We start from the raw sequence: 18,305 nt of genomic DNA, 5'->3' as shown, positions 1-18,305 counted from the left end.
CAAAGAGTTAAACAGAACTGCTGCACAGATAATAAAGGACTCACTGATTGGACAGATTATCAAAAAAGTTAATTTTTAAAAGCGAACCTCTATAATTTCTTCCTTACTCCTAATAATCTTTTACCAATACCTCTCGTTCTCTCTCTCTCTCTCTCTGGCGACTGTTAAAATGGGAATTTATCAAAGTCTTGGCACTTTAAGCTGTCTTGTTTCTATGCGATGGCCTTTTCTCCCATGTTTAATCAAAATCCTGCTTGTTTAAGCATCCTCTTCTATTGAATTATGAAATAATAAAAACATTAACTCAATTTTGAGAGGAAATGCTGTACTAGAGATAACTGTGTTTTGTGTACATATGCCTCTACAACAAGTTTTCAACGCAGCGAGAGATAAATTATACAGCGGCAAATGCACTCAAGGTATGTCACCGCATTGTCTGAAAGCATTAGTGATATTATACACTATGGCGTAATACGATTTAATATAATAATTCAAGAAACTAGACAATGGCATGCTCTGAGACAAAGAAACCCTTCGTTCTTGACAAAGCTGCCTGATTATAGCCCATGAATTACTGGTCGATGCCATGCCAAAGCATCTGTAAAAAATCATCAGTTTGTTAATGAGGGATTAGGAGGTAAAGGGTTTACAAAACATGTGTAATGGGATATATTTAAACTAGGCTGCTTTGCATAAAACATTCTAAATTCTCCAGGGTTTAAATTGGTACTTTCCAATCTTGAAGCCAATCTTGACAAATTGACCTGATGCTGAAAGGGTAGCATTTGGAAGGATCGTGTTACAAGCAAAGCTCTAATGCAGGGGTAGGCAACCTTCGGCACTCCAGATGTTGTGAACTACATCTCCCATGATGCTCTTACCGCCATAATGCTGGCAAAGCATCAGGGGAGAGTTATGGTCCACAACATCTGGAATGCTGAAGGTTGTCTACTCCTGCATTAAAAGTACAGCAGTTATTTGGATTGATGTGAGATTGGGACCCTTAAGGACACATAAAGGAAATGTTTAGTCGTGACTGCCTTTTATTTCTGAAGGTGTTTCCTAAAGGTGTTAAATGTTTACAGATATTTGAGATAGTGCACAAGTTAGTAAATTACTCTTTATAGTTGAGAAGGATGCAATATAGCCAATGAGTATTGGACCCATCCTTAACCACCAGCTACTAATTAACTTCTTTCTAGCACTGTGGTTTAGTAGCAACCGGCATTTAATAATAGGAGATGTTGCAACCAGAGTCAAAAAAGCACAGTCAAAAATAATAATAGTAATTTTCCCCTCTGTAAGGTGCAAAATAAAAAGAACAAAAACAAATAAATACATAACATATGGGAAAAAAACAAAAACAGGAAAATCAATCACAAATTATTCAGATGTTAAGCAGAAATGCCACACAGCCTTTCACAGGTTAGGTAGCCGCAATGCTAATATTTTAGGTAGCTGCCCTGTATAACCGCCAGTCCATCTTTACATATTAGTTAGCGGCATACAGTGTACCATGAATGGTATCATCGACATTCCTAACACTTTATTCATCCAAATCGATGTGGTCTCTCTGTAGTTCCTCGTATCGTGTTAATGCCATTAGATGTTGAAATGTTTTTGACAATGTAGGCTGCACACTCAGGAGAAGCATAGCCCATCGGAAGAGCTTCGAAATGAAAATGTGTTTTGCTTATGCGTTTTGGGAGTGTGTGTAGGGTCTGTCCACACCTCACTAAGGGAATGTCTATAATATATAGATTCTGTGTTCTATTAATTGTTTGACGAAGTTGATTAACAGAATAACATGTTCTATGTATGGAGAGCATTTATTTCCTTATGTTAATCGGATCACTGTTTAGTGTACGGCACTCTAACTTTAAGAATTGATGATGTTGCGCTTTTTATGGCCGTTACAATGTTCAAACCTATTGTTGCCAATCAATGTAGAAATTAACATTAGTGCATGATATAGCAGCAAACTACAGCTTTATTATTTGATATTTCCATAATGTGCCTATTTAGGAGTCTAGTCTCTCATTGGCAATTTGTTTGATCTCAAAAGACACATAATAAACAGCAAGAAATTGCTTCTTTGTTTCCAGTGGCGTAAATTTCAGCGTCGCAAAGCGAATGATTCTACATTCATTTCCATATTAAAAATGAAAAGGCCACACAGACTTTTAAAACTCCAATTTACAACTTAGTCTTATAATTTTATACGCCGGTATGTAAATAACATTTTATAATTTGCATTACAATGATTTAGCATTGTGATCAGGTTTGCCAAGTGAACGCCGTCTATAAGATGTTTTTTGAGTAGCCGATCCGGTGTGCAAGACCATGTAGCGTAGATTATTGGCTTCTGGTGGCTATACCATTCGAGCTGGACAGGTGAACTACACTAACTCAGAGAATCAATCATCATATTTATCCTAATTGTATTGTAATAGGCCCTTAGGAGCTCAGTTCAAATGTGCTTGACATTATTAAATTTTTAATGCTCAGTTTTCATAGCTGAATGAATATTTAAAGAGTATGTCCCGGTCTTAAGTTATGATGATGAAGAAATTAATGGAACGTCTTGTTTAATATATCGCTACGTGATGATGCAAAAGAGAAGGGGGAAGGGTAGAATGAGCATGTGTTTTGGCATAATTATAGGCAACCCATTAATCTCAAAGAATAGGCAATAACCCATGAGTCTGAAAGAAAGTAATAAAAAAAATAAACCTTATGAGTGAATAGAATGATGGGTTATATTGGGGGCATAGTATATCTTCTAAAACCAATGTGGTTTGAAGGACAGCATTTTTGTCACCCAGGTGATAATCTTTAATAGTACATTTCACTGGCTGACAGACAGTGTTTACATCGTTTTATTTTTGTATTATTGTATTGTGTGCACAGAAGCAAAAAGTTATAAAAACAAATTTATTTTTGTTAGCGTAAAAGGCTCTCCTGGCTGGATTTACTACCCTTATAATGTGTTCTCGATAGGATGCATTAAACAATGCACAAGGAATAAAGTTAAAGAAAAATGCTGACCTCTAAACGTCCTTTGTTTGGGGGAATTCGCTAGGGTCTACTGATATGGCGTTGACTAGAAAGTAATGTTGTATTTTACAATGAACTAGACCTGTTGACTAAATATATTTCCTTAGCTAAAATCCAGGTTCCTAGCTTCCATGCATGTTTGCTGTAATGCCACCGTTTTATCGTATGAAAAAAATGTATATATAGTCTTATGTGCCTTTATTTTGTGAATTTGGCCCCTTACTGTAATCCAAAATGGCTGTCCATTTCCATGGTACAAATCATTGCTAATCTCTAGTTTGAGTCAAACAGAAAATGGTAAATATAGGTTTAGTACAGAACAAACACCTCTTCTGAGTGGGTTTTTATTCATCCATTTTCTTGCTTAAACTTTTACATCTTTTGTTTTGCTAATTGGCCCAGAAACAGTTAATGCAGAATGACTGTAGGCCACTCCTGTAATCAGTGTCACAGCAGCTAGTTTTTTCGAAACAGAATGGTCTGATCAGAGCCTTCCTGGATACTGCACTGTCAGATTTATCTAAAGTCTGCAAAGAAGAGTCTGAATTCACTAGCTGACGCCTCGCTTGTAGCTCAATAAATTAATAGAAAGTACAAGTACTTAGAATTGCAAGCCAAATGGCTTGTATCTGAACCCAGGCTGAACCCTTTGGCCTTCCTATATATCTGTATCTACTGGATACAGAAGGCCGGGAGTTGGATCAATATTTAGATGGATGCTTCACAATATACTTTTCGGGATAAATGGAGACCATCATTGTGGCTTAGACTTTGGCAAGCCACACTCATTTATGAGAGATAGAAGGAGAGGGGTGATTGATTTGAATGGGTCAGGACCTCCTAGTTCTGTGATATTTTTCTCACACACTGATACAAGATGGAGTAACATTCGGTCACACAGTCTGTGCTGCAATGTGATATACCAGAGCGCAATGTGAGGTTCTGAAACAGGATTATCTGTTAGGAAGACGTATTGGCAGAATGGCAATCATTGTGAGTAATATGGGCCAATTAGCACTAGATCTGAAGTCCCACATATGTATATTTCTTAGAATCCCAATATTTACTGTGACCAGCGTATTTTTAAGGGTTTTATAAAGTTCATAAAACTTTGCACCTCGGCTTATGAAATGCTCTTGCTAGTTCACTATAAGCAATTTATTGTTAAACGGACGCTAAGGATACAGAAAATAGTAGGTATGCATAAGTATAAATACTAATTCTGTATGATATGGCGTTACAAAGATAGGTGGAATCTAGACAGCTTCTAGGTAAAGCAGCAATGAGACATCTGTTCAGACAAATTGGATCTTCAGCATTTAAAGGTACACTCCAAGCTTCAAAGGATCCTGCTGTTCCTTCATTGGCACCTGTCTTAGTCTCACCACACGTGTGAATTATCTGTAATTCAATAAGAATTCAATATAGTCCAACTGAAAAAAAATAAACCTGACCTATAGAGATATTTTTACAATTCAGCTATTAACACTGTGAGTCTTAGAAAAACAGTACACGTTTATAAATCGGTCAGTTACAAAACCCTCTCTCAAATGGAGAGGCAATGCTCTTTATTCAAACACTTCTTGACGATTTTACCGGCACCACATACAGGTAACCATACTATTACCAAATGTTTAATAAACTGGGTAATTATAGCACTTTTATAAGTAACTGAGGCTTTAGGCTCATGCTCATAAATTGTCCGCAGACAGAGAGATTTGATAATGAATTATCAAAAGCTTTTCAACTTGCCCGTGTTGTTGTTGCTATGTTCTTAATGCTTTCAAGGAAAGAAAGAATTGAGATGTATGTTTAATTGCCTTTTATAAGTTGCTAGAGCACTCACTTTACGTTCTTTTTTCGAACTTCCAAACAGCAACCCTTAATACAATCCAATAACATGTCTCCCGATTGTGTCTTTGAAATACCCAATTTTTCATATGTAGCAAAATATTGATTAAGACTGTTGAACAAAACATTTATTTTGAGATGCTTACCCGAACAATTGTAATGTGTCTAATTCGGAGCAACGAAGGAGGCGTACTCTTGATAACGGTGATGTATCGATATAACTGCGCACAACGCAAAATACAATTATTCTGTCTTTTCAACAAATTATCCAGTCTTTGTGTAGCAATGATGGGTTATTTAACTCATTTAATATGCAGCAAATTGGAATTTCTACGGAAAGGCTGATATATAGGCTCTCCTTTGAATATTTTAACATCTACCTCCACAAATAATTGACTCTAGCTTTTGCCTACATTAAAGAATAGATTCAATTATTTAGAAGCTCTCTGTACTTAACATGGCTTTAGCTTCAGAGGAATGGTATTATTTGGAGGTTGCTGAAGCTTCTTGCTTTGCCTGTTTCTGAAAAGAAATATGCATTCTCAAACTAAACTTTAAATTACCTTAGGGAGAGTTGCATGTAAGTAGGAATTTTTGGAATATAATGGCAATAAATATTGCAATTTTCAATGTATTTCACGGCACCGAACCTCAACTCTGGGGCCTTTCTCAGGGGACTTTAGGTGATTATTTGGTCATGTGCCAATCAGTTGGTATTGGTTAGAGCTTGTTAAAATGTTTTTACCATCATTCCCTCTAAGCACTTTTTTGGGAGTGGCACTCCAACCCTTCTTCTATTCTATTTCTGTGTGAAGCATTCCAGAAAACAAGGTGCTTACATATAAAGTTTATGGTGCCTCTCCAGTCTCCTTGTTATGTGATGCAACCAATAATAAGAAGACATCTGCTTGGACTATAGCAGTTTCGGTGAGAGGAGACTTTGAAACGCGGTGGCAGAGATAAAAATTCAACCTGCTTCAACTTGGCAGTTTTTATCAAGCATCATAGTTGTAGAAAGGTGTAATTGTGTGTGTTAATTTATTGTAGATATACGATTAAAGCCATTATGGCCAAACATCATATTTTTAAGACAGCCCTTCCCCAATAAGAAGAATATTTTTTCTGGCAAAGTGTCTCATGTGCTCTGTTCTATATGTACGTACAGAACTGTAGAGAGTTGCATCCTCCTAAAGAACCCACTTAAGTGGGATGTTAATGGTGGCTAAGTATTATTGTGATGGTTGGTTAAGTGTGATTTGTATGTGTGGAGTTGGCTGATTGTGATCTTGTGTGAGGGCTGGTTGAATGTTACATAGTTACATAGTTAGATAGCTGAAAAGAGACTTGCGTCCATCAAGTTCAGCCTTCCTCACACCTGTTTTTTGCTGTTGATCCAAAAGAAAAAAAAAATTTCACCATAACCTAATGTCACCATAACCACTGCATTTAAAGGTAGAGACCATGGTGCCTAGATTGATCCTTTACACTTGACTTAGTTCTAGTACACAAGGCTGGCAATGTGATTGAGTATGGAGTTGGCTGAGTTTGATGTGTGGGGATTTTAAGTGTGATTGAGTGTAGGATTATCTGAGTTTGTTTGTGTGTCTTTTTAACTGACTTCTGTTTACCTTTTTGCTAGAAGAGGGTTTTAATCCCTGGTGGTCAAGTGGAGGTCTTATCCCTGCTGACTGCATCCCAGGTGGCCCAGTGCGGGAGCATGTGGTCTGCACCTCAGTGGAAGATGTTCTTCCACTCAGGTGCTCAGTGAAAGATTCCTAGCGTTAAAACAGTAGCCCGGCATCAACAATCTGAACTAAACGATGGACCTGCAAGGGATTGCTTAAAGTGTTCCTTGCAGTAATTTGTTATTAAGTATATCGCTGAAATTATATTATACTAAATAATGGTTTTGTTCGGAGGAGGCCTAACCTGGCCTAGGCCCTGCCTTGACAGGTATGGAACTCCTGCATCTAGTTGCCAAATCACTCCACTACCCTGGCAGAGATTCTCTGAAATAGAGAATTGTATTAGCTGCTAACTCTATTATATATTTCCTGTGTGCGTCGCTATCTTATTTGCTATTACAAATGGTTTCACATATACATGTTCCGCCTCAGGTTATAACTGCAACCGCAGTACATTGTCATGTTTATTTTATACTGGGATAAAGTAGCTGTGTTTTTGTTTGTGTTAAAGATAAAGGACATAGAACGATAGCATATAAGTAGCCTGCAGAATAGCAGTTTGCCTCAGGAAGCTGTTTAGGGCACATAAACTGTTTGGCAATTCCTTTCTTCTGCCTCCAATGCTGGACTGTTTAAGACTATAGTGTTTAGCAGAAACATTGCTTACAGCTAAACTATAACAGCTGCCAGAAGATGTTAAAGTGAAAATCAGCTGGTGAACGAGGACAAGTAGTTTTAGTTAAAGGAGCAGGCTATGTGCCAAAACTACTACATACCATTGTAGTGCTTGTGGTATCAATAGGCTAAAGGTGCCCCTTCTTGGTACTTGGTTAGACCGTTTTCAACCAGTTTGGCAAAAACCAGGAGCCCATCAGTTATCTGCGGCCCAGCCCTCTGGTCGCCCACTGCACTTCCACCTTAGCAAAATCAATTTCCTTCATACTTTAGCATAATTTATTACCTGAGATGGTTAGCTGATGTGCTCGGTCAGAGAATACCATTAAAAAAAATGGATGACATTGATATTGCTAATGTATACGTGGAACTTTAACATTATCAGTCAGGCGACTGAGAAATAGGCCATGGGTGTGTCAAAGGTTCTCGATGTAGTAAAGCCACTCATACGGTTTGATCATGAATTGAAAAGCAGTGCACCTGCAGCCTAATGTCACCATAACCACTGCATTTAAAGGTAGAGACCATGGTGCCTAGATGGATCCTTTACACTTGACTTAGTTCTAGTACACAAGGCTGGCAATTATCTTTAATAACTGTAATAGTTGTTTTTAGTGCGAGTCCTGTATTTCATCTTAAATAATCCCCTATCTTTCCATTTCAACTTATATTTGCATGTTTTTGATGCAATTGGTGCAGTTATTTTTAGCTAGCACAGTAAGCTCAGTTATCAGAAAACGACAATAAGACATAATAGAATCAAACTGATTAACGATTATATCAAACATTGTATCATGTCAATGCCACCCAGCTGTCTGTAGCCTTGTTTTGCTTGTCTATCCAGTACGAGAAAAAGGGGTTATTTTGTACAAAATCAAGAAGTACCAAAAACACGTCAGTCTGTTTAAACCCTTCTTTTGTTTCCTATCAATAATTGCAACTCGTTTTTTTTCTTTCTTTTCTTTCAGATGAACCGACCAATCCAGGTGAAGCCAGCAGACAGCGAGAGTCGAGGAGGTAGTTCTCTATATTGCTCCAAGTTTCAGTACTGTGATTGTCTTGTGAATTTTGTCATGTGGCGCGCTGATCAATTAGTAACATAATATCTGCCAAAGATCTTCCCTCCGCAGTATAGATTTCTCTTATTAAATCCTTTTTTTTTTTTTTTTTTTTTTTTAACTTTCTTTGCAGCATGATTTTTTTTCACCTCTCCACATTCAATTATTATTAGATTTTTGAAAGGCAGTAGTTGCAAGAGATTACCTTGGAAACCAATAACCGCCTCGTTAAGAAGCAGAGTGTCAGATGCTGATTCTGAGAAAGTTGAAAATAAATCCAAACTTTTTTTTTTTGTGCTTTCACTAGCAGAGTGACAGGTTTCTGCAGAGAGGAATTAGGTTTAGTTTTTTGAGGAGCTTAGTGAAAGAGCTTTCTTTCTTATTAACTCTGTTTAGAACTCTGGACTGTTTCCCCAGAATTAAGTAAAGGGGGAAACTGGCCTAATGATGTTATATTATATTCATTCACAAACGGAGGACACTGCACTAACGCTTAGGAATCCAGGCGCTTATCAGCACCAGAGTGGACAAAACCCAGTTTAGTAGATAATATAAATTAGGTCCAGGCACTCAGGGTTGCTGCTGGAAGGCAGGTTTATTGGAACAAAAACTGCAACGTTTCGTCCTACACAGATGCCTTGATCTGCTTGATAAAATACTCTGTGTAGGCCGAAACGTTGCAGTTTTTGTTTCAAAAAGTTATAAAAACGTTGCACTTTTTGTTTCAAAACGTTTTTGAAACTGCCTTCCTGCAGCAATCCTGGGTGCCTGGACCTAATTTATTTTATTTATTATATTATATTATATTAGTCATCGAACAGACCCATCTACAACTAAAAAATAAAGAACATTTGCTAATTCAGCACCACAAAGGCAGGTGCAGTAAAGCATCAAAGTGTTGTAGAATTTATTGTACATGAAATCACTTTATCCGTGATAATATGGATTTATAGGCTCTGATTGCATGCATAAGTGCCCTGCTATATTATATTTATCATATTATACCATATTTTATATTATATAAGACACGTGATATAATAGAAAACCACCAGTATATAAACCTACCGGCCTTTATTTCAAATTTCGTACTGACAATTTTGTTTGCAAAAGATTCTGCCGAATTTGTGTCGATTTACAATTATTTTACCAGTGTATTTTTACTCTGCCAAGTGTAGTAGTTGTTTTTTTTGTTTTCTGTTCGCATGATGGAATAATGAAGGCTACTGATGTCTGTGCCAATTTGAATTATTTATACACGCTTACCCAGATGCCAGTTTGCTCTGATGGTGTTTTGTGGGTCTGGAAGTTTCACCAGGATTTTAACTATTTCAAAGTGTGAGAAGCAATACTGCAGACTAACATAGCCTCCACAAATGCTTGTTAACTACATTCCCCATAATGGTCAGGTGGAAGTAACTTTAGCTGAGTACTGTGGGAGTTGGCGTTTATGCACATATTGGAGTTCCGAGGTTTCCCATCGCTGTGTTGGAAATTGTAAGTTTGGGGAACATTTACATTTACTTTACAGTAGAAAAAAAAATCCTCTAGATCTTATGTTAGGTCAGCAAACCACAATATGTTCCTGTTTTGATTAGATAGGTAGGAATGGATTTGCTGTGCTGCCTGATGTTAAGCAGCAAAAATGTATCAAAGCAGAAACTCTTACTGCATTTTTTTCTTAACATTAAAAATGTTTACTATTACTTAAGGGAATCACATGGTTTGAGTCTTTTACAGGTTCATTTATTTGTGAACATATTGTCTCTTGGTCTACAAAATAAACATCTAATTAAACATCTATGTGTGAAGGCTAAAGAGGTTGAAAAAGGTCTAAACACATATTTCATATTTTATTTTATTTAGTTCAAAGGATGCACAAATGCTACCTCCGTTACTAGAAATACTGTAGCAACTATGCCGTCCAGCCAAATGGAGTAATATTGCTAATGGGTCAATAATACACCCATTACACTAACCGCTGGGGTAGCAACCCCTACCTGTGCTCATTATTAAGCTCTTCTCTTCCTCAATGCTTCTCCAGTGACATCATCTTTGAGTTGCCACTTTCTTGATTGTCCAATCCAATGCTGCTCTTAGAGAAGCATTGAGGATGGTATACTACTGCACAGTGAATGCGACAAGCATCCAATCAAATGTTTCTCCAATGCTTACCTATGAGCTACATTTGATAACATTTCACATTCGCATGCAATATGCACCAATGTTGAATGTTACATGACATTCAAGTGAACTGGAAGCACACTATAATGGCTGTCAGGAAAACAGCCACTGGAGCAGGGGTAGTCAACCTTCGGCACTGCAGATGTTGTGGACTACATCCCCCATAATGCTTTTACACCCATAATGCTAGCAAAGCATCATGGGAGGTGTAATCCAAAACACCTGGAGTGCCGAAGGATGCCTATGCCTGCACTAGAGGTTTGTTTAACTCGTCACATGATAATATTGTCCTATCTACTAAACAACAATGTTTTAGATTAAAGGATCACTATAGTGTCAGGAAAACAAAGCGGTTTTCCTGACACTATAGTGCCCTAACGGTGCCCCCACCCCCAGGGTCCCCCTCCTGTGGCGCTGAAGGGGTTAAAACCCTTTCAGCAACTTACCTTAATCCAGCGCCGGGCTCCCTCGGCGCTGGTGACCTCTCCTCCCCGTCCAACGTCAGCTGCCCCCATCCGATGTCACTGGTGCCAAATGCACATGTGCGGCAAGTGCCGCGTGCACATTTAAAGTGTCCATAGGAAAGCATTTCTCAATGCTTTCCTAAGGACGCTCTGCGCGATGGAGGCGCGATGCGCCTCTAGTGGCTGTCCGGAAGACAGCCACTAGAGGCTGGATTAACCCCAAATGTAAACATAGCAGTTTCTGTGAAACTGCTATATTTACATCTGAAGGGTTAAAACCTGAGGGACCTGGCACCCAGATCACTCCATTGAGCTAAAGTGGTCTGGGTGACTATAGTGTCCCTTTAAGGTAGCACTGCACCTAGACCACTTGATTGAGGTGAAGTGATCCTTCAAACAGGGAATTGTAGTGAATGGAACACATATTTGCTAATTGGAAAAATGTATCAAATCATCTATTTTCTCAAAGATGTTGCAATTTGACTTTCAAGTCACTGCACTTCACTAAAAAGTGAGTACTACTTCTGGTTTTATGAAGGGAAGACTAATTTGTTTCACCTATCATTACATAAAATCCTCCGCTGTGTAGCTTCCCAACTCATCATAACATCATATATTAGCCTGAAAGTTAATTTAGTGTAGGTTTAGTGTGGAGTTGTTGCTGGAAAACCCTATGAAGAAATTAATCATCAAATTATTAGTTTATCTATAAAACAATAGCATATAAATCTGCTGTGGCATTGATTGCTCTTTACTCCTTTGACTACAAATCTCAAAATCTCCAATCAGACGTGTTATGTCCATTATCTTCTTGCGAACAACAGTTTAAAGCAAACCATATCTTGCTGGGTTAAATCTTTAAGATTCCAAGCTTTTTTTTTTTTTTAATCACACCACGTACAGGAAAGCTCTACCTTTTCTTGACAGTTCTTAAATAATGGGCAAATCTAGAAATGAACTAGGTTTCTTTGTGAAACAAATGAAGAGCTTTTGTGTGCGCATGAAAGACCGGGCAGCATAATGTAGGTCCCTCGAATCAGCTCAGCGTTCCCAAGGGGACAGAGTGCTACCACTGAATCTAAAAGGGATGTACATTCAGCTATATTTCCCAACTTCAATTTCTCTCATACATCACCCGGTCCTGACACTTTGCCCCCAAAGTAGATTATTCAGCTGTTTTTTACGTTCTCACCGTACCAGGCATGACCAAATATCATGCTATTAATTGCATATTCAATACTTAAACGGCAAAAATGATGCTGACTTGCAATATCACTGTACCATAAAGGGAAAAAAAAAATTACTAACCATTTACATAAAAAATAATAATGTTCAGAGAGAGCAAATAGAATGGGTAAGATAGGAAGAAGCGATGTGAATGGTAATTTGACATAAATGACGGTGCAGTTCTGTAGGGATTGGAAGTCGTCAGATTAGCTATTTTTTATAGGATGGCTTTAACCCCTTAAGGACCAAACTTCGGGAATAAAAGGGAATCATGACATGTCACACATGTCATTTGTCCTTAAGGGGTTAAGGGGTTAAAGCAATAACAACCTTTTAACTGCGTCTCGCACACCCCTCAACATGTTTAAATGTTAATGGAGATATCGCCTTGCTTTAGATATTAAAAATGAACACCCAAAAAAGTGAAAGTTGGCATTTTTTATTTTTGTAAAAAAAAATATATATGCATGTAATATAAATGCATATAAATGGTGTATAAAGCTTCATATTAAACAAGATGTAATGTGATGCTTACATTTTGCTGATTCTGCAGGTAGAAGATGCTCTCACAGCACTGACAAAATGTCCAATTATACCTCTAATTAAATTGTCATTATGGCTTAAAAATAGAGGCACTCATGATCTCCCGTATCTGAATAAAAAGCATTGATACATGTAGACCTCGATGTTGACTTTGACAGTGAATCAGATGTTACATCTCTGATCCAATATTGATTTCTATTTATATTATGGCAAGCTCGACTTAGATTCTGCTATCCTTCTGCTAGGGTGCTTTCTGAGTATTTGTAACAAATGCTTCCCCATTTCATCTGGACTTAAACAGTAACAATCCCCTGCCGACTGGTGACACTTTCCTATCTGTTACTCTCTCTCTCTATATATATATATACTATTTAAAAAGAGTTTACTGCGAAAGTAATGCCACTATTTTCCTGAATTGTTTCTGTGTGAATGTACACAGGACATCATCTTTATACAAAGTCACCAACCTCATGTGAGAAATCATTAGACATTATGAATTTGCATTGGATGCCATATTGTGCCAACCAAGCTGTGCATTCTATATGAATCCAAACAATAAAAAGAGGGATTTTTCTAATAAAAAAAAAAATATATATATATTTTGGAACAGCAACATCTGTCATATAATGAGTGTGTTTAGCAAACTCAAACAGCAGGTGGAGCTGCAGCAAGTGTACAATTTTATAGAATTATTAGTATTATTTTATTATTATTATTATTATTGGCATTTATATAGCGTCAACTTATTCCGCAGAGCATTCCGATATTATAAAGGGGGTGGGGGGTATTTAACAATAAATGAGACAATTATAAAATGTTACAGAAACAATAGGTTGATAAGGATCCTGCTTAAACCAGTTTACAGTGAATGAACGGTTCTATCAGAATTCAATAGTCTGAACTATAAACTGGCTCTCTGGTTCTTACTAACACTTTATTTACAATTCTTGTACATGAGTTTATCACTCTACATTTTATGAGTGATGTTTAATGTCATGAGTTAATTGGATTTTCCTTGTTTCTATGATTCTGAAGTTTTATTGTAACTAACATTGACATCTATGTTCCTAACTTTGGCATCTTCGGTGTTTGGGAATTTTTCTTCCCAGAATGCTCAGCGGAGAGTCCAGTGAAAGTTCTAATTAACCCCTTGTTTGCCTGGGCCCCCATACTATTTGAAAGTCTGGCTAAGCATCATAGGGAATGCCGTACCCTAACATCTGGGTTGCCAAGGTTAGTTCGTCACCGTTCTAATTCATGGAGCAATGCGACGGAACATACATCTGTCCCCACGCATATGGCGTTTCTATCATGGAGAAGTCATTGGCAAGAGACAGTGAATAATGGTGACATTGTCGCAGCGGTCCATTGGTGTGTCTGAATGACACGGCCATTATTTATTAACTCATTAACTGATGGGCACCTGTGCGCACATCTGTCCTGAATTCATCGCCATGCTCTTGTATGTTGTACACTTTCTTTCTAAACTGACATTTTTTTTCTTTTAAAAGCAGTGATTTTTTTTCTACTGCTGTAAAAATGTACCGAGTAAAATTCAGAGAAAATATTTGTATTTTTATTTTCTTTAAAAGCCAAACCCATTGTTGTAACCATCGACAACATCATCTGCAGGCATCACTGTAAAAAGATACATCTGAGGAGTTATTTTATTCTACCAGACACCATAACTGCTGCACAGACTCGGAGTCACATCTAACGATAGGTGGCAAGAAGAGATCAGATTGGGTCGAGCCCGGTAATAAAAACAATTCCCTCATTGCATTTATTACAGCCGCAGCAATGAATAGAAAGACAAACTGTGCTGTGCTGTCAGTTAATGTCATGATCTGAATAGGTGTGGAGTATTTAGTGTCACATTATACCAAAGCCATACTTAGAAAGTGCCCAGTTTGCCTTTACTGTCATAATTCTTCATGGTTTCTCCTTGAATTAGTGCAAGTGCCTTGATGGACTCAAATGGTTTAAATCAGACAGCAGAGCAAACAGAACATCCAACATTAGCTATATATGTGAGTGTATATTTTGGATAAAAGTGCCGTGAGATGACATTATAAACTACGGATAGGCAGCCTTTGGCACTCCATATGGTATGGTCTAGATCTCCCCTCAGTGCTTTGCATTATGACTGCAAGAGCATTATAGGAGATGTAGTCCACCTCACCTGGAATGCTGAAGGTTGCCTACCCTTGTTTTAAACAGTGAGATTCAAGCTGAATGTTTATATAAGCCTCTAGGCATTGCTTAGCTAGCCATTCCTTGACTCTAAGTCTAAGCATGTCTTTCACGCCTAAACTTTCCAAACTTGCCAAATCGCAAACCTCCCAATAAAAACATCTGACAGTAAAACACTGGGGTGGATCTGTAATCACAACATAATATAATCAAACGTTTTACTTGAGCATACTGTAGTGGTGATGGTGCTTGCAGTGTTCTTTTGAAACATTTACTATAAAGTCCAATCTAGAAGATACACAGGGAATGTTGGTAACAGGCATGTGGTGGCTTCTGTGGCCCTTATTTTTGCTCGGTGGCAATTGGATATTCTAGATGAGCTTGTGCTCAGCGCTTTGGATAGCTCGGACGCTAATTTTCCTACTGAGGGCAGAAAGCAACTAGAAAGTTGATATTGGTGCAAAGTGTATGGAGAGAAGGAAAGAGAATGTGATGGATCATTTTTATTTCACTTATGGGCACCATGAAGGTCATTTGTCTGATAGGATCTAAAACCCCATGAGTTGAGACTATGTCCTCTCTGTGAATTATGTTACGTAATTCACAGAGATGACATAATTACTGTGAATTTTAGGATTTGTAAATGATTTGCCCAATAAAATAACAGGCAGGTTGTGTACTGTGTTTATGAAACGTTTTTAAGTGGAAAACTCAGTATACCAATTTATTATATCATTTAATTTGCAATTTAATTTATTACAATGACTAATATTTAAAATCATTTAATTATAAAATGTATCCCTATGTTTTAAAATAGGGGTTGGCAGGAAAGTTAAGGCTGCTCTCCACCATGCAAAAAATTCACACATAAAGCAAAGAGTTAAAATGTATATTAATATATATACACATCAAAGTCATCAGGGATAATCAGCGTAAAAGCAGATGTGTAATTTGCAAGGGCAGAGGGTGAGCCCCGTCAAAGTCAAGGAGCGTTTTCCTCTTATTAGAAAATACAGATTGTAAGAAAAGGAAATGAAAACACAAACGAATATTGCGTGTGTTAATCCAATATACCTCCAATAAACTGCAGCATTGAGAAAGCCATTTCATATTTCCATTTAACAAATTACTTAACAACGACTTTGCTTTGCAGAGGGTGACTTTTCAGGATGGTGGTTTAAAGTTAACAAATCTATTTTCTAATCACTTATGAATTAATATTCATGTCCTTTTTTCCTCCCGGTGTTATTCTCATCATCTTTTTCATTTTCCTTTATTTCCCCCCTCCGTTTATTTCTTTCAATATTCCTCTGTATTTTTCTATTTCCTTCTAGCCTTATTTCTGACTCTCTACCTTCCATCCTTCTTCTGTCCTTCCTTCCTTCCTTTCTTTTCTCTTTCTTTCTTTCTTTCTTTCTTTCCTTCCTTCCTTCCTTCCTCCCTTCCTCCCTTCCTCCCTTCTTCCTTCTTTCCTTAATTCATTCATTCTTTACTTCTTTCTTCTTTCCATCCTTCCTTCCTTCTTTGCACCTTCCTTCCATATATTTTACACTCTTTCTCTTGCAAGTCCTTCATTTTCCTTTATCTTTCATCCTGCTCCAACCTTTTCCATTTTCCTCTGTTACTCTCACTTCCATCCCCTTGTAATGTATTTGTCTCTCTCACTTACTTTTCTGAGTTTCTCTCTCTAAGAGCTACACGTGCATTATTATTATTATTATTATTATTATTATTATAATTCATGAAGCACCAACAAATTCCGCAGATCTGTACAATGGGTGGACTAACAAACCAGTAAGGAGTTAAATGCATGAAGGGGTTGTGGGCCCTGCTCGACGAGCTTACATGCATTATAAACAATTATTCATAGCAATTTAATTCACAGTGTTTTGAAGGGAAAGTGTAATATAAAAGGTATGGCTTAAAATCATGGGAGTTGGCCACAACTTCTCTTCCATAAGCTCTCTAGTTGAAAATGCGAGATGTAAAGGTAATTTTATACAAAGAACCTCCGGAACATGTAATACATCAAGCAAAGAGCACCACGCAGCAAACCTTGATTGCGGTATATAATTTAAATCTGGAACTGCACCTCCAGGCTGCTGACATTCGAATGAATTGGCATACCGCAGAGCTCTATTTGTACACCATAGAAGGTGGTGCATAAAGGTCCCACAGTTCATGAAAATATTTTTTATTAAGATATGTCAATCACTAATCCATTTATAAAAGCGGGACCATGACTGACTCCAAAGAGCTTTTATGTAAACCGAGCTTATACAGTCTGCTTGGTACCTACCAAGGAAGTGTGACGCACTTTATTGGCTTCTTATCTGGGTCAGTAAGATCCATAAAACTGCCTGCTAGCCCCAACTTGAACCACGGTTAAATGCTCTTAAATCAAACTTTCTCGTCGCCTGTTATTTAAGACCTGGCTGGTGTCAGCGGGGTTAATTCATGTCATGCTGGCACAGCTAAGAATGTATTGCTCACAGACCTAACGCAGACCCTTACCCTTCTGCCAATTCAGGAAATGTCTTTTATTTCTGTGAGCCCTATAGAACCAACACATTTTTTTTCTTTCTGGCAAACACTCGCAGTTGACGTAGCCTCAAGCCCTGTCTATTTTTTCCGTAAAATGCCTTAAGCTTTTGGACGTTTCTGAGCGAGAAGCTTTAAAACTTTTTAAGCAACCTCTGGAAAGACTGACAAGTGTACTGTTTCTAGAAGCAGAAGAAGCCTTTTGGGTGATATCAGGCAGGATGCAACGCGTCTCTGTATAATGAACAGTAAGGACCGAGGCTCATTACCTACCCACATACCTTCCTTCTTTTAATTTTCTTAGAGGCCTCTTATTGGAAGCCTGATTTTCACCTGTGATTGGATACATCTATGGTCACAACTAATTAAAGGGACCCTATAGTCACCCAGACCACTTCATTGAGGTGAAGTGGTCTGGGTGACTATAGGGTCCCTTTAATTAGTTGTGCCAGGTCCCTCAGGATTTAACCCTTCAAATGCAAACATAGCAGTTTCAGAGAAACTGCTACGTTTACATTTTGGGTTAACCCTGCCTCTAGTGGCTGTCTTCTGGACAGCCACTAGAGGCGCATCTGCGACGCTGGAGGCACATTTCGCCTCCATCACGCAGAGTGTCCATAGGAAAGCATTGAGACGTGCTTTCCTATGGACACTTTGAATGTGCGCGCGGCACTTGCCGCGCATACGCATTCGGCTCCGCTGATGTCGGACAACTCCGCTGACGTCAGCAGGGGAGAAGAGGTCACCAGGCCGAGGGAGCCCGGCGCTGGAATAAGGTAAGCTTCCCCCACCCTCAGGGTCCCCCTCCGCGTCAGCGCCACAGGAGGGGG

The 18,305-nt window shown here is 38.2% G+C and overlaps 1 protein-coding gene across 12 annotated transcripts in view; it reads left to right on the top strand.

The window, feature by feature from the left end:
* The window catches only part of CELF4 (CUGBP Elav-like family member 4), an 865,251-nt gene that overhangs the window by 529,216 nt on the left and 317,730 nt on the right, over window positions 1-18,305 (top strand). For all 12 annotated transcript variants that reach the window (XR_010090871.1, XM_063453839.1, XM_063453833.1 and 9 more), the window contains exon 3: window positions 8,237-8,285. Coding sequence is in view for 11 of the 12 variants with exons in the window: in XM_063453839.1 (XP_063309909.1) it covers window positions 8,237-8,285 (49 nt within the window). In the remaining variant the exon portion in view is untranslated. The remainder of the gene's footprint in view (window positions 1-8,236; window positions 8,286-18,305) is intronic.

This window comes from Pelobates fuscus, chromosome 5 (genome assembly GCF_036172605.1).
Source record: "Pelobates fuscus isolate aPelFus1 chromosome 5, aPelFus1.pri, whole genome shotgun sequence".
NCBI classification, from domain to species: Eukaryota; Metazoa; Chordata; class Amphibia; order Anura; family Pelobatidae; genus Pelobates; species Pelobates fuscus.
The sequence above is the reverse complement of the archived record's forward strand: the minus strand, read 5'-3'. Positions and strand labels throughout refer to the sequence as shown.